Here is an 18,204-nt window from a genome sequence, read left to right on the forward strand (position 1 = left end):
TGGGGCTCAGAGTGTGTGACTCACCCAAAGTCACCAGTGGGTTTCCATGGCTGAATGGGGAATTGAACCCTGATTGCCAAGGTTGTAGTCCAACACTCAAACCACTACATGTAGTTCTCCCCACAAAGTTATATACCTATGTTTTGGTATGCACGAGGCTTCTTTGTCAATCAGATACACCCATAGAGTACATTGAAACATCACAGTTCACATGTCCTTGGTTCTTGCCTCCATATGGGTGCCTCAGCTAAGAGCAGAAAAGATGAAAGTAATAGCAAAGCTAATATTATCAGGGGCAGAATTTCCCCTCAGATTCCAGATTTAAACCTAGTGAAATCCTATACATGATGTGAGTCACACTACTCTGTAGTGTGTACTCTAGTTTGCTGCCTAAAGCAGAGGAGATCCCATGCAACAATTCCCTAAGTAAAAGGCAGGTGAGATCAGCTTATTTCAAAGGATTGTGGGGAATCAGATGAATGCTCCTCAAAAAAGTAGCAAGACAGTTTTAAAAAAAAGATTTGAAAATTGGATATTGGAATTAGATAGAAATAAGATAAAACATTATATATTGAGGATATTTTGTCTTTTTCATTGTAAGTGGTTGTTTAAGAAAATAACTTTATGAACATTTTAAGAAAAGTAGTTAAATGTAATTTGATTTGGATTAGTTGTTTGATTATATCGCATAATACAAATATATATTGCTTATTTAATAGTAAGATAAGTTAGTAAGATATTAGAATGTGTTAACTTTAGAGATTTAGAGGGGGGAATGTAGTACTTTTTGATTCTAAAGAATAACAGATTTCTTTCAATAAGTAGAAGTTCAATTAGTTAAAGCAGAGGAAGTATAACTTCAACATTTGGCTAGAAAGTTGAAAGTCAAGTATCTTTCCCCTTTGTTGGTCTTGCGTGGGTTAGTTTAGGTTTTTTATGTATGTTGTTTTATGTATTTTGTGTGTCTTGTATATTGTTTTATATGTATATAAAATGTGTTTAAATAAATAAATAAATATTGTGTTTTAATAAATGTATTTAATTAAAAACACTAGCAGTTAGACTGAATAAGGGTGGCTGCAAGAAAATCACAAAATACCCAAGAGGCCTCTGGTGGCCTAGAAAGGATATGTTTTTAATGCAAAGAGGAGGACACCCAGGAAAGCAGGGGGAGCGAGGGGGAACGGCTAGCAAACCATCAAGAAGACTGGAAAGAGCTTCTGCTGTTACCAGGCTTGGGTAGGAGGGCACAGAGTTTATAAAGGCAGCAAGTGTGTGTCTGGAAGTTATTTCTCTTCTCAGTTTGGGCACCAGCTGGTCGTGGTAACTGAAAGGCTTAGTAATTGTCTTTGGACACCCAGCTGGCTGCTCTTGCCATGCTGGCTGCAAGTGGGACACGTCTTCGTCTCCAGTTTGGGCGCTTACTGGCTGAAGGGCAGCCCAACCTTCCTCCACGAAGACCTCCTCTCATATTTGGAAGCCTGAGTTCTCCAGCACTCTCCTGCAGTGGTCAGCACCGAAACCCAGAGACAAAGAACTCAGGTGAGTAGCTGGAAAGAATTCTTGGCAGACAGAAGCATTTGAGCACTTCAAATGCCTGCCAGGTCTACAATTAAACCTCAGCCAGTTTGGGTGGCCAGTAGAGGATTCTGGCAGTTGCCATACTCCCAAAAGGAACATTTTTAAGTTCTTGTTTCTCAACCCTGTCCCACAGGTGCTACTGCTACCTACCCTCTAGTTCCAAAATATGTTGTTCTGCACCCACAATTTTTTTTTAAAAAGAGAGATTTTGAAAGGCTGCCCCCCCCCCAAAGTTATAGTGCTATTTCCAAAGTCATGATTCTTGCCTTCCTCTGCTATATTTGATGTTATCATATTATTATGAGCATCATCCAGGCAAAACATTGGGAAAGCATCAAAGTGTACTAATTAGGAGCATGCTGTTTTGGCTGCCCAAAGGTAAATTAAAGCTACAAACTATGTGTATCTTACTAATCGCACTATTGTGTACCACAGCTGATACCAATAATGCATTCAGATTTTTATAATAATAAAGCAATAAACAATAACAGAAATGGAAGAGGAAGGGTAATAACTCAACATTAGAACATCATCTTTGTGTTTTGAAAAACTAATGTATGTCATACAATACAAAACTGTAATGCTTCAGAGTAATGAAATTGTGCCACTGTTGTTACAGTCTTGGGCCCTTACTGTAATGACAGAAAATTCATTATTTGTTTTCGAATATAAGAAGGAAATATCAAGACAGACAGAGATAAGAGGGGATCATGACATGAAGATCATGTTAGCTAATTCAGTCTAAATATTAATTCTGTAGACTGTTGGTTACATCTTCTGAAATGCACGGATGTTACTCATCTGAAAAGCAGCTATGCTGTTTTTAGTGGGCCTTCATCAAAAATTTAGTCATCAATGCTCTCTTCAACAGAGTTTGGCAAAATTATTTTTTGGGATGACAGCTTTCAGAATTCCCCAGTTGTACAATAATGTCATTTTTATCATCATGGATTATAAAACAAAGAATTATAGTGGCAGGCTCTGTGATACTGTTCATGTTATGTTTCATTTGAAAATTTGTACTAGGATCCTTCAATGGTTACTATTTTTATAATTATGATTGCAGTTCTATGCCCACTTACTATTTAGTGGGACTTATCTATGTTTTGAAATATATAAGGCTGAGCTGTAAATATGTTATCATTTTGTCTTCTATAATTTGGCTGTGAATGGATGGAATACACATTTATTAAATAGTCATATATGTACAGATGGCCCTTCGTATCCACAGGGAATCTGTTTTGGACCCCTTCCTTCATGGATAAGAAAAAATGTGGGACCTCTAGTCCTATTGTCCCCAAAGACAATGCGATGTGCGTGCAGGTGCTAGCGTGGCCATGTGCATGCACTAGCAACAATGGGGCTTGCATCCAAGGATGCTCAAATCTGCAGATGGCAAGCCCATGGATGGCAGGAGCCCACTGAATTACAGGCACCTGATACTTTTCATTTTAATAAGGTGGATGTAAATATTCTGGCCTTAATCCAATCCAGACTTAAATGTGCTAAAACCCATTGTGTTTTTTAAACTCTGTGATAGGTTCACCTTAAGGTTGCCATAAGTCGGAGATGACTTGAAAGCACACAACATTAACAGTGGAAAACTTTGATCCTCCAGATGCTTTGAACAACTACTACCATAGTCTATTGATATTGACCATTCTGACTGCCATTTCTTTGAATTGAAATCCAACACATTTGAAATGCAAAAGTTTCCCCACCTCTATGATAAGGTTTGGAGTTAAGAGCTAAGAGCTGTAGTTCTGCTCTGGGGAGAAAAAGCAAATGACTGAGATACTTTTTTGCCATGTCATTTTACTTACAGTTTAATTCAGAGTTCAAGAAAACTTTCTTTTTTGGAATATTACTCCAAGGCCTGAATCCTTTGGCTATTTCCAACTAGAGCAGTAACACTGAATCAGGTGTTGAATTATAAGTCAACACTTGAGTAAATTCCATTTATTTCATTTCATTTCTTTCTTTTCATTTTTTACACAGAATCCAAGGCAGTGTGACATCGAAGGCTTTCATGGCTGGAATCCATAGTTTTTTGTGGGATTTTCAGGCTATATAGCACATAGCCTGAAAACGCTGCAAAAAACTATAAAATCCAAAGCAGCTTTCAAAGATTTAAAAATATGGTGCAATTTTTTTTAAAAAAAATTATTCATACAAAAGTTTAAAACCACTTAAATGTCAGTTTAGTTTCAAAATACACAAGGTTAAAGCAATATACAATTAAAACATTGTAAAAACATATATTAAAGTGGGTTTCAAAACAGATTTAAAGCACCACCCCACTAAAACTTCTTTTTGTCACATAAATCAGAAGATTAAGGCCTGCCTAAACAACAAGGTCTGATTTAATGGGTTTACTCTGTTGGTAACTGTCAGTAGGATTTAGGGTGTATCTATGCTGCAGTTAATGCAGTTTGACACCATTTTAACTGTAATAGTTCCATCCTACATAATCCTGCAATTTGTAGTTTTGTGAAGCATCAATGCCCTTTGGCAGAGAAAGCTAAATACCTTGTAAATATCTCACAAAACTATAAATCCTAGAATTCCATGGCATTGAGCCATGGCAGTTAAAGTGGTGTCAAACTACATTATTTCTGCAGTGCAGATGCAGCCTAGGTTGGCAACTATCACCCAGTCATGATGATGATGATGGCTGGTGCTAAAAGGCAACATTTCTGCATTCTAGATAAATCACAAGACTTATGATAATTTACATCAATTGCTTAAAAAGTGATAGTAGCTTTGTCCTAAAGATCTCAGAGTGTTAGATCTTACCCTGACCACTGCTTTCCACTGAGGCCAAAACCCTGGTGATGCTTACAGTGTAGTAATGGTCCTGTATGATAGCATAGCCTTTCTCTGGAGTAGTGTATAGTGGGTTTGGGAGAGGAAAAATGGTCCCAATAGCTTGGAAACAGGCCAGACAGCTTTCCTCCTTACAGAGGCGAGAAAGGGGGGAAGAAAAAGGCATAATCCCAGCTAAATCGCAAAATTGTGTGGAAGATTTTCAGAAGATGTCGCACTCATCCAGGACTTATCCCACGAAGAACCAGGAATGCTCCAGCAACAAACCATCCACAAGGAATCCTCATGAATTGCTTTTCAGTAGCATGATTGAAGCACGATTGCCAGGGTACAGTACAAATGCTAACTGCATTACATTTGCGCTATTGGGGGAACAACCTGGGACCTTTAAAGTTTAAAGGGTCTGCATTTTGGCACAGGCAATTCATTCCATTGCCAGGATTGGGTTTGCTGTGGATTTCAGTCTTGTTTTAGGTCTCGGGCATGATTTTGTTTATACTGGATTAAAATACTAGGGTGAAGTAATAAACTTTATTTTATTGTTTTTTTATTCTGTGCGGTGCAGGAACATGATTTGAAGACAGGTGCCAAAATGGTGCATGTGCAAAATGATCAATCTCAATGTACTAATGATTCATTCACGGATATGTCAGATATTCTTTAGGTTTTATGTCGCCTTATTGCACTACTATACCACTACTGTTGCTTTTTGTTTTTACTACCATGATTATTGCTGAATTGGCCCTGGTGTGATAATCTCTTCCTCCCAACCCTGTTGCTGCAACACAAATGACCATTTTACCCTTGTTGCTGCTGCTACTGTTTATGCCAATGTAGTTACACTGGCCAATCTAGGGTGGCCAGAGTGAAAAATGAAGAGGGCTCCTGCACCTTTCATGGTTGTATAGAAGAGGTGATTTCAACTAGTGTAGCTTGTTCCTTAGTTGTATGAAAGGGGAGACATGCTAAAATTTCCTTTTGTACACAACCACAAAAAGTTCAGGAGCTATCTCCAGTTTTCAATCTGGCAACCCTGAATGCAATCTAAGAATTGTAAACAGAGAAAGGGGAAGAGGTACAATAACACTCTGATGCTAGAATGTTAACCCTAAACCTTCCCCTTTCCTCCACCACTCTCAGTACACAAACTGATGTGATGCTTTGGATCTTTAAGCTGAGAAGTCATACAAAGTGCCTGGTGGCCACAAACCTTCAACCTTTGACAAGAAAATTCTTCTGTGGACTGGGCGCTTCAAGACAGAAGATGAGATTCCCCTTAGGATCTCGTAAGTATTTCATTCCATCAGGCTGCTGTAAATACTGAGGGGAAACAGCTGCCATTTTTTAAAAAATCCATCACATGATAATATTTAAAAATATCAGGAGGAAACAATGAACCAAATGTGTTTTTTTCTGAGAAAACGATACTATCTATCGGGTGGTGGTCAGCCAGCAGTGCAGCAACAATTTTGTGTGTGATAACACACGTTTCCCCCCGATCCCATCCCATGCCCAGATTGCACAAAAAAGTAAATGCAATAATCTTCCTTGTCCCTGTAGCCAGACATGAAATAATTACATCTTCTGCTGAGACCTCCAGAGGAACCCCAGTGGTTGATGTAATCATTTTGCATCTGGCTACAAGGACATAGCAAGATCTTTATCCAATTTATTCCTGATGCCTTCCAGCCATAGAATGCCATGTGGGCATGAATTAATCCTAGAGTAAGTCTAGGGGTCAGTGAATGGCCATTGTAGCATAGTTCTGCATATAGAACTACTATACTACACTGAGCCATACTTGATGCCACCTTATGCTTCCCCATTGTACATGTATGCAAAGGGGTGTGTGTGTGAGTGAGAGGATGATGGAGAATAAAAATCTCCATCCACTAGTAATTTCCCTCAACAAAATAATAAAAACTGGGATTATTGCACAAATCTCCCCAGATACCCATTAGGGAAGTTCTATTCAAAGACAAACAGGATATGGTCTCAAAACTCTCAAGGATGTTGACAGTTGACTGCCTATCCAAAGTTCTTTATTTTGCTGGGGAAGGGGGAAGGGAGAATTAAATTAAAACAAAGATCAAAGGCAGATGGGATGGTATTTGTTTATAAACTGCACAATATCATATCAACTGTATACTGGGTGGTAATGTTCATAGTCTAGTCAAGGACATTTTTTTAAAAAAAATATGAGTGTGTGGGGAAAAAGCTAGCAAAATGTGTATTGATTTTTCAGAAGAGGTGACAGCTTTGATCACCCAAACACTTGTGGGAATGTTTAGGTTTGCTATATCATACTTCATGCTCTATAGATGCCATACACAGTGATAGCACTGCATTCAAAATAATAATAAATCATAGTGAAATAGTTTTGCAGACAAAGGGGTGAAACAAATGAAGCCACTGAAGCTGCTGCTTCCGAAGATGGACTGGGGCCACTGCAAACACATACCATGGCCCCAATCTGCTTTCCACCTGGCTGAAAAAGAAGTGGATAAGATTGGGCTGGAACAGATCGACTCTAAAAGCTGGCTTCCTGGAAGCTTGGAGACGTGGCATTTAGACACGACACATCCCCAAGACATCTTGAAACCCAGACATGGGCAGCTTCATGACGTTCCGGTGGAGTGGCATTTACACAGCAACAATACCAGAGTATCATAAAGCCACCATGGGGATGCAGCAAGATGGGAAAAGCCAACTTTTTGCCAGCTGAAAAAGGAGCAAATATTTTCTGCTCCTTTTTCAACTAGCTTCAAGGCAGACTGGGGCTCTGGTATGTGTTTGCCATGATCCCAAGCCGCCCCTTCCACCCATCTGTTTCACCCCAACCACTCTCTTTTTGGCTGGGTAAAAGCCAGCCTTGCTAGCCCCGCCACAGCCCCATGGCAGCTTCATGATGCAGTGGCGGCATGTGGCATGTAAATGCCATGCGCCAGAGCATCATGAATCTTCCCACATCTGGGCAGCTGGCTGGCTTCAAGCCAGCTTCCCAGTGTCATTGCAGCATGCAGTGTCTAAACATTTGCCAATAATGCCCAGAAGCGGGCATATTTTGCCTGCCTGTTCAAGCTGAAGCATATTTGATTCACCTATAGGCACCTATAGGGTATAGAACAAAAAGATGTTTTCACAAAGCATGGAGCAATTTAGAATCAATGATGCTCCAATACACAACTGAACCATATTATCCTCTCTAAAAAAAATTAGCATGCTTGCTCATTGTGTATATGCCTGCTATCAGCCAGAGGGCCATATTATTCTGTAATGTAATTACAGAGAACATTGCTATTACCAACTGCATACTAAAATTCTAGTTTCCTTATCACAGCCACTGTGGTGCATTTATTATGGCAGCCATGTTCATCACCGAATTTGGAAACATTTCCCTTTTTGCCATCTATAACTTAAGAAATGATACTATTTGGGAGATTTGGGGATCTGTAGTGCCCCACAATAACATTTCTAATTTCTGTTTGACCATACTCTCCAGACTGCCTTGAGCACCAGAACCAAGAGAGATGCCCAAGACAGTCTCTAGAGGAATTGTTCTTCTGTTCTCTGGATAGTTTCAGGAGTGGTGTCAGGTTCCTCCTCATCATATAGTCTCTAAGTTGTCCCCTTATCTGTAGCTTTAGAAGAGTAGGAGATTGGGGAACAAACATAGCCCATCCAATGTTGTTTAATTTCAACTTTCATCATCCCTCACATTGTCTGTACCGGCTAGGACTGATGGGAGTTGTAAGTCAGTAAGGACATGCTCCCAACCTTGCTAGCCAAAAGTCAAAGGATCAAAAGTGTTGAGCTCTGGCAGGTAAGGCATCTATACACTAGCTAAAAGCCTTACATTTGCCCGAGTTTCAGGTGTCTTAGAATAACAGTAACATGGAATTTCCAGGACATGTATTTATGTATACTAATCACCAATTCCAGCATTCATTTCCTTGAGAAAAAAAATTGTTTCTATTCTGTAGTTGTTACAACATTTTTCTAAACTCTTGTAGCATTTGCTGCTACTCATACATCACTGCTGTAGCTAAAAAGAACTGTTTATATCTCTTTGTGTTCCTGTTTGTATAACGAGATCATCATATGTAACTTTATGAATTTTAATATCAAAGAACTGTTCCAGCACAGTATTTCCCATGACCCTTAAAAAAAAAGACAGCTGTGATAAAAAGATTCCTTTCCTAACAAAATCAGTGAATATTATACCATTTGTAGTATCTCTTTGGAAAGAACTAGTTTCACTTATTTCTTAGATGTCAGGGTATCATGCACAAGGGAGATCTATCCTGAAAGAAACTTACTTCCCCAATGACTGTTTTAACAAAACAGCATGAGCAATAACTGTTGTCCTATAAAGAAAAGAAAAATGTTTAAAAGACAAGTTAGCAGCAATGCCTTTTGAAACAAGAACTTTGTAACTTGTTTTCTCGGTACCATTGAGACAGGCGCACAGCTGTGTGGACTTTTTAAAAGAATGACAGCACTGGAGCTCTCCCACAGAGAATTCTGTTTCCCACACTAAGTTCATGATCCCAAGATACCGTGGGATAAAGCCATGACTCTCAAAATCAAATTACTCTGTATGTATAGTATAGAGATTGACTCTTGAATCCCTCTAGATTTGGGTAAAAAGTGATAAAACCAATGCTTCTACTCAAGATTCTAAAGCATGGTGAGGAACATGACTACAAGTGGGGATGCTAGTAGCTCCATGTTCAGGTTATCCTAGTGAGGCATAAACCCTTAAAAAATACAGAATTTTTTTTAAAAATGCAGAAAATTAAATTCACCATTCATTGGTGAATAGAGTTTGGAGTCCAACGGGGGATAGAGCTTAAAGGGAATGGAGCTGAAGAATATCAAGTTGTGAATGTGCTTCTAACCTCTGTGGTCTCTGTAGATATTTGACTACTCGAGGGATGCACAAACAATAGCTGTCCCATATGGAGGGAATGTATTGCTCCTTGGGTGTTGTTCCCAGCTTCCCAGGTCATTTGCCTTGCTAGGTGGTGCTAATGGGACTACACAGAGGGTGACTGATTCACTGGCCCTACTCTCATTTGCTCCTCAAGAACTTGCTGTGCCTGGACAGCATTTGCCATGTAGATCGGGTAGTTCTTGCTGCCTGTGCATAATCCACACCCCACCCCACAACTCTCCTCCCCTGAGGGTTTCTACACAAGAAAGTTTGTTTTCCCCTCCATGGAAAATGATGTTTTCTATACAAAAGTCCCACATGCATTGTTTTTCCAGAGAATAAGACCTGAATTGCAAATACAGTCGGCTCTCCATATTTGCGGATTTGATTATTCACACATTTGATTAATATGTTATCTCTATGAATCTCTAGGTCCTCCAGCACAAGTCTGTGGTCTGCTTCCACCAGAGGTTGCACCGGAGAATCTACAGATTCCTAGAGACAACACTTCTCTGGGCATTTGTAGGTCATCCAGTGCAATTCTGTGCTGAGTTTCTGGCAAATGTTGACCAGAGTTGTACTGGAGGACCTAGAGAGTTCTAGAGAGGCGTTCTCGCAGACAGTTGTCCAGTGACCAAGAGGAAGGAGGCAAAGAAAGCTAGAACTATTCCCCACACAGCTGGCAAAGGGACTGAGCCCTCCCAAAGAATTATTAGACAAGAAGGATATTGGGGTAATGAAGGCAAAGTAATGGAAAAAGAGGGGGAAATGCTGGTTTTCTACAATTAAATACTTTTGGTCACTATGTCTTGGTAGCAAAATTTGGCTATGATGTGGGGGGCTTGCTGAACTGAGCTGAGATAGTTGTTTGGCGGGCAGAGAAGACTGATGAAGAGTAGAGTGAAGAGGCCAAACACTATACAGTGATTTGATAGATTTTTCTATTGCTAAAGTCTTATTGAACTGTGGCTTTTCATTTAATTATAAAATAACTTATATTTCAACATTTATTTATATTTAAATTCAGTGTTAATTGAGTATCCCCATCTCTGGGTTCCCCTGGAACTTGGTGGATCCTATAAGATGCAAAAGATTACAAAGAACAGTAATAAGGTCTCTCTTGCAGCTTGCTTTGTTCTTCTGGTTTAAGGATATGATCTGTGGCGTCAGAACTGTTCCAATTAGTGTGTCATGAAATATAATTAGCAAATTTAAGCCAACAACCTCAACGTTTTGTTTGTCTCACTATGAGTGACTTACAGATTAATGGCTTTAATGTGCTTTGCCTGGTTTGGATTTGGTCATGCCTAAATGCATTAAGCCCTAATACTATGAAATCCAGCTGTCTTATTTCCCTACCGATGGGAAGCAGAAACTGTCGCAATATTCAAGTTTCCTTTTTCAATTTGGATGTGTAATGCCACAGCCCCACACATCTTACTGAGAATATGACTTAAACAAAAGTGTATCTATAATTTCAGTGAGATTTAAATGGAAAAAGTATATGAAGAACTTTACTGGAAAGTAGCTCTCTGTTCATTCAACAAGATGTAAATTTACAGGCCATATAAATAAAGGATAATAATAATAATGCACTCCCAAGTAAATGTTTCTAGGACTGCAGCTCAATCCTGCTCATGTCTCCTTATAAGTTGTTTATTGGGGTCCAATTCCCCCATAAGAACATGAAGTATGACAGTGTTGGACCAAAGGGGGAACACACGTTAATTCATCATTCCTGGAATGTCTTAAGTGCTACATTCCTTATCCCACAACCTTGAGTGAACTCTATGGAAACGGGCAGATTCATAAACAGTTGATAGCACAGTCATTGATAGCATTATTTTTTTGGCTTTTTTAAAAACAATGTATGGGGGGAAATGGAATATAATTACAGATTTCAAGTAAATTGTCTTCCCTTTTCATTTCCCAAAATGGTAACTGGAGGCTCCTATGTCTGCGGGCAGAGTCTGCTGCAGGTTTTTAGTCCATAGTGTAGAAATGGTGAACTTATTTCAGGGGTAGCATTCAGGACCTCAGATAGTTTCTTTATTGGACTAAAAACACACAGAGATTCACCATATGAAGACAGGGACTGAGGGGGAGACAGCATATTCAAAAAGCCATCCTCCATCCTCCGGAACATCCCCCTTGCTATTGTCGAATAGGGTCGAATATTGTTAGTAGATTAATATGTTATGTACCAATTATTATTAAGTAATGTATCTCGGATTTTGTTTTTTGCATTGTTATGTCTGTACCTTGGATTACGTTTGCTTTATTTTTTATACTTAGTTTTGTATTTAATTTTATACTTATTTAACTTGTGCAGTATTCTTTTACTTACTTATTGTATTTATATTGCTTATTATGTTTGTTTAAGTATTGGTTATGTGATCAGGAAGGGATTATTTTGTATTTTATTGTATTTTCTTTCTATTGTATTTCTCTTATTCCTGTTAGCAGCCCAGATTCCCCGTGACTGGGCAAGATACAAATAAATCTGTATTATATTATTATATATATCCCTGACACAGAAGTCCCCACCTGCCACTGGGTTGTCATCAGAGTCCTCCAGGTGCTAGAAGACTTTTTGTTCATTTTTCTAAAATGATGGACTATACACTGAAAAGCCAAATAATTGAATAAAATGTATTTAGTATGTCTGAGGTCCCAAAAATGTATGAATGCTGATGGTGTATAGAGATGAAGGCACTAACCATGTTAGCTGGGGATTCTGGTAGCTGTAGTCAAAAAAATAATGGATGGAATTCACTTGGAAACTTATGTCTGTGGGAAATAGAATTCAGCAGTTTTGTAACATCCATATTTAGCAGGAGGCAGCTGTTGTTATTACATAAGGGAGCCGGTGAAATGACTACTGTGCATTGGGACCAATGCACAATGGGACACTAGTTAGGTTTACTAATTAGTTACATGGGTAGATCCCGACACATATCTGGAGACTTGTCACTGTCCCATTATGCATCTTTCCAATTCAGTAACAAGGGTTTTTTGGCATCTCCACTATGCAGCCAAGTACAGTCGTCTCTTCCAATTCATGGGGGATCCATTCTGGGCCACCCACCCACCCCACGAATTGGGAAAATTGCCAATATTCGAGCCCCGTTTATTATAATGGGGGTGCGCTCTTGTGCACGCGTGCCATTATGTCCCTCCTGGCTTGCCATCTATGAAAGACTGAAGGACGTGAATGGCAAGACTGTGAATCAGGAGAGGCAACTGTATACAAAAGTTTACATAGCGTAGATGTGATGGAGAATTCTGGGCAACATGTTCAAACTCTGTAAAATATATTTGTTTTAACCTAATTTTTCAACTGAGTTTTAAAAGACTAACAAAGGCCTAAAACAAACGAAAATGTCATTCTAATGCATATTTTATTTCTGCTGCTAATAAATTTGTATCTATTGAAACCATTTCAAGCTGACATGTATAAAACGAGTCCAACCCTATTTTTATTATAGGCCAGAGATGCTGGATGCTGCAAGGAACAAAGCTCGAGTCAAGGCTTGTTATATCATGATTGGTCTTACCATAGTGGGTTGCTTTGCTGTGATCATCTCTGCTAAAAGAGTAAGTTTGTTCCATGATGATCTTCACTCCATGTTAGCTGGGGAATTTTAAAGTGGTTTCTTAAAAATGTTTTTTCCAAGCTCAAACAGCACAGGATTCACTTGTTTGCCATGTTAAAGTGGGTAGTATTCTAACCAGAGCTTGGAAAAGTCACTTTTTTGCATAGCAATCAAAATTCCCCAGAAATAACTTGCAATTCTGCAAATTGTAGTCCAAAAAAAAATTCTTTTTAAACTCCGGTTCATACTGTTTTCCCTTCAGCAAAGGAATACAACCAGCCCCTCTTTGTTCCTTAAGATAATGGTTCATCCAGAACGAGTCAGGTTTTAGCCATGGACTGGATGAAGATAATACCATCATAAACATCTTTGTGGTGTTTACAGCTTTGTTCAGGGTGAACATTTTCCCTCAACTGGCAGATCACTTCTGCAATAGTAATGGGTTCAAATCAGATCAAAATTTGCAAGTGTTGGCTTTGTCTCATGGAAAGCTGAGTCCTTTGTCCCTCTCCAGAAACACTCCATTTTGTTTCTGCTCCCCAAGCCTTCCAAAAGTCAGACAGCATTTGTGGCCACTGGGCATGATTTGGGCTCCTCCCCACTCATTTGTTTGCATTTCTTGGGGTTCCAACAAGCCTACTGCTACTTTCTGCTTCTCAACCACAAACACTAGTAGAAAGAAAACAGAGAAGCTAAATCAGGGGTGGAAAAGGTGCAGACCTCCGGATGTTACTGGTCTCCAGTAAAACTTGGCTAAAATAGCCAATGGAGAGAACTGCTGGGGACTACAATCCACCAACATCAGGAGTATTGTACATTTGCCAAACCCTGGCTTAAATGATGCTTTTGAAAAATCCAGCAGTGTAGCAGTGAAGAGAAGACCTGATGGGGGATGTTTTACAATGCCAACTTAACATCTCCTATATAAAGAAATATGGTTTTGAGACAACACAAGTCAAGGGGTATTAAATTTATATATAATCCTGCCTTCAAAGAGCTCACAATGGTCAGCTGGACAGAAATAGCAAGTACATTTCTATACCGCTTAATAGTGAAATCAGCACTCCCTACGCCAGCGATGTCCAAACTCTGGCCCTCTAGGTGTTTTGGGACTTCAACTCCCAGAAGCCTCAGCCACTTTGGCCAATGGTCTGGGATGCTGGGAGCTGAAGTCCAAAACACCTGGAGGGCTAGAGTTTAGAGAATCACTGCCCCAAGCAGCTTACAAGTGTTAGCCAATTGCCCCCAACAAGCTGGGTACTCATTTTACCGACCTACAAAAAGGATGGAAGGCTGAGTGGACCTTGGAGTCCTGGGATCACACTTACAACCCTGTGGCTGCAGTACAGGCATTTTACCACTGCACCACTGGGGCTCGCTTCTATTTGAAAACAATTTCCCTGATTCTAATATAACTCTTCTAACTACTCTACAATACTGACCTCATATACTATAGAGGCAGATATGCCCCCTTTATCTTTCTAAGGATGCTATGCCAACATGCAATCACATTGTGTGTAGAATAACGCTTTATCTTGCAGGTATTTGGTCTGAATCAGACTGGTACTATAAAGCGGTTGCTCTACCTTTGCAGGCTGTTCAACGCCATGAATCCTTAACAAGCTGGAACTTAGCAAAGAAAGCCAAATGGCGTGAAGAGGCTGCATCACCTACAGAGACAAAGGCCAAATAGTCACACGTAATATTGAAGTTGGAGGTGTGTTTGCAAGGAAGAAATGTTTGGGGGCAAAATGGATGAAATTCTTCTCCTTGGATAAAATGCTAAAGATAAAGTAAATGCAATTTATTACTAACAGCCTTCACTTGCACTTATGTAGCAAACGGAGTGAGAGGAGATTATCTGTTTCCATGTCACAAGTAGCAAATAAAGGGACTAAAATATGAAGGTCAACTGAAAGTTTGTTTTAAAAGGCTTCATCTGCTATCTGCCTCAATTTGATTCATTAATAACTATTTATGTAGATGTTAGTGTGAGCTAGTTTTATTTTCTACCACAATCCATGTAAATACTTGCAAGAAAAAAATGAGTACCAGATAAAGATGATGTCTTGGACTGTTCAGGGTCTTTACCCTACATTAATCTGTTTGAGTTGCATTCAAAACATAGATGAGCAAAGTTCCTTCTTTGTTAATAACATATGGAGGGCAAGGCTGATGAGAATATTTTTACAAACACTCCTGTAATATCTGTATACAACACTATTAACTACCTATAAGCTTATGAAGTTTCATAGCAAGTGGCAGAATATATTTGTTTTTAAAATTATTTATAAAAAATTAAAATTAAAAGTCACTTCAAGTAATTTATCAAATCTCTTTTAAGCTTCTATTTTCAAAAACTGTTTTATTTCTGAAGACATATTTTAAGTACTGTAAAGAAAGACACATGCCCTTCTTTTGTAAAATGCCTTTATTAGTTTTGTACTGTAATAGTTGTTATATTTATAGTAGTAACATTCATTAATATTGCACACTGTTCATATTTGTAAATTCAGTTAGAGCCTCCAGCTGCAACAAATTACAAAGGGTCATTTGCAAACACAACAAGAATAAGAAAGAAATGTTCTTATAGGAGATGCCAATCTTTTGTTAGTTTCACAATATGTATTTTATTTTTCAAATAAATTTAAGGGACTTTAAAACATACCAAAAAAGGCAAACAAGGCTCCAGCAAATAAAACAAAATTGAGTAATGAAAGTAAAAGTAACGATCGTTGTCTTTTAAGAATTAACCCATTTTATTTATTTATTTAAAAATGTAAACCTGTTTGAAAAAAAGCTTATTATTGTTTTGTATCTGAGATACATACTTGGCATAGTTGCATAGATTAGTCATGTCAAATGCAGATAATTATGTGAGTCTCACAATCTGTGCCAAGAAAACGTAATTTAATTTTTAACATTTTGAACCTTAAAATAAAAAAAAAACCCACCCAAACATTACTTTGCTATAGATTTCTGCAGACTGCAGTTCACATTAATACCAAGAAAGGTAACCTGTTTCTGTAAGTGTGCAAGTCGTCTCTATTTTATATGTAAGAGAATTTGAAAGCAAACCAAATACTGATATTACAGTTCAAAAAATAACCACACCAACATTACATTCTAAGGAATAGGATGAGCATTCTGAAACTTTCATTTTTATGATATATAAGATGATAACCTTTCAGAACACTGAGATGCTTTTAAAATTCTGTTTAATTTTGTTCCTTTTATTTCTGCTAAGATTTATACACATTGTTTATCTTACCTAGAGCAGACACATCAAAATCAAATAGATTTCTTAATTCTAATGAGGTCCAATCTCAGTAGGATTCAATTGGTCTGCTTTAGGTACAACTGATAGCTGGATTTCATTCAAATGGAAATGTTTATATATCATCATCTATTAGATATCAAATAATCAAATTAAGAGCAGGCACAACTGGCAATTTTTTTTCCTAATTCAACAGAACAATGGAATACCCTGTCAACCCTGAATATTTTTGTTCTTTACATATTCAAATCTTTCTGATCAATCAAGTTTTCATTAATTTTTTTCATTACGCTATATTTGGAACGAATTATGTAAAATTAATTGATTAAAGGGTAAACTATGTATTACCAAAATAAAAAAACTACAAATAAATAAGGGGGCCAAGTAATTATTAACATTGAAGGTTGTCTGATCAACTGTGCTTTTTTGTTTTCATTCCCTCTAAAGGAACATCTGACTGCCAGCCATTAGTCAAATGAGGCTGAATCTTCTTCAGTTGTAGCACCCTGTTAACACATAAACTATACCTCACTATTACTCTCTTAAAGTCAAGCTTAAATTTCATAAACCCTTTTGAGGGAAAAGTAAGAGTTACTGTTGCAATACTTTTGTAAAAACTATAGCCACTCTTCAGAGACTGGTGAACACAGTACAAAGCTGTGCATCTTGGTTACCACCCCGTTTTCACAGCTGAAAATGCAAAGCAGAAACCCTCCAGTCAGAACTCATGTGAAGATCAGGATACATCTGAACTCTGACTCTGTGCTTGTTCCCCTTGCTGCTAATCTACTAACAGATGAGAATAACTCACAGCAACTTCTTTCTGAAGTTTCTCCTGGTGATGATCTGGCACTGGAAATACTATGGAGAAATATTTTCCCCAGAGTGATGCAGGATACAAAAGCATGTTGCCAACTGTGCCTTTTTTTGCTACATTCGAACAGCCCTGTACAGATCACTCATACAAAACTGGAACAAAAAGATCAGTATTTTTGAACTTGTTTGTGGCTACAAGATAAATAGCTCCTTCAGAAGATTTTGGAGTGCATATTTTTTTAAAGTTATACAATACTATGAAAAAGGCAATAACCTGCTAATCTTACATACAACTTTTTTAAAAAGTTACACAATTCAAGACATTTCTGGTAAGCAAAATTAACAGAGTACTTTAATTGTGCTACCAAAAAAGTTAAAAGATGTGTGGATAAAAAATGAGCAACAAAATGGCCTGTTTTCTTTATATAGACATCATATAAACTTAAACATTTTGCATACATTATCAAAGATGATTCTATACAGGACCCTACTATAGTATTTACAAACAAAACCATTTTCTCTTTCCTTGAAGTATCAGAAAAATGTGTTTTCTCAACGTAGCACTATTACAAAGTCAGAGCAAGACATGCTTTTCTTGGCTTGTTTCAAATGAAGTCTTTTTTTAATGGACAAATCTTGCAACAAACTTTAGATGAGATGCATTAGTATATTTGGTCAAAACAGAACACACTGGCTGTATAAATATAGCCAATCATCTGTGTTTCAAGAAAAAAAAGAGTATTGCAATTTCACACACTTTGGTAACATTTAAGTTAAACATGGACATTTCTATGCACGGTCTTTAGCATGCAGCTACAGAAACCTGCCCTTGCCCTCACAGGAATCAAATGGTCACTACAAAGTAATCATGAATCCCCAGTTTATAATCTGGATTGCAACAGACCAGGGGAAAAGACCAGTTCTTGTGCCTTTCACAGCAGTCTGACTGAAAATGATCAACATGTTTGCAACATGAACATAATTATCATACTGCAAATGAAACTTGTCAGACGCACAGCTACAATGGTCAACAGAAAAGATGCTATCCTCATTTGCAATACCACTGAAGAAAGTAGAGGGAGAAGGATATTTCCCTACATGCTTAGGCATCAAGGTCTACATAAATTATAAACTGAAACAAGCTACCATTTCATTTCACACAGCAGAAAAAA

The 18,204-nt window shown here is 38.1% G+C and overlaps 1 protein-coding gene across 1 annotated transcript; it reads left to right on the plus strand.

The window, feature by feature from the left end:
• Positions 1-1,207: 1,207 nt before the first annotated feature.
• Positions 1,208-15,198, plus strand: FAM162B (family with sequence similarity 162 member B). The gene is made up of 4 exons (XM_089528492.1): positions 1,208-1,542; positions 5,582-5,693; positions 12,832-12,940; positions 14,534-15,198. The coding sequence occupies exons 1-4, from the start codon at positions 1,377-1,379 to the stop codon at positions 14,630-14,632; spliced, it is 486 nt and encodes a 161-aa protein (XP_089384618.1). The 5' UTR covers positions 1,208-1,376; the 3' UTR covers positions 14,633-15,198.
• The last annotated feature ends 3,006 nt before the right edge of the window (positions 15,199-18,204 follow it).

This window comes from Sceloporus occidentalis, unplaced genomic scaffold (genome assembly GCF_023333645.1).
Source record: "Sceloporus occidentalis isolate IW3139 unplaced genomic scaffold, rSceOcc1.0.p SCAF_6, whole genome shotgun sequence".
Taxonomy (NCBI): domain Eukaryota; kingdom Metazoa; phylum Chordata; class Lepidosauria; order Squamata; family Phrynosomatidae; genus Sceloporus; species Sceloporus occidentalis.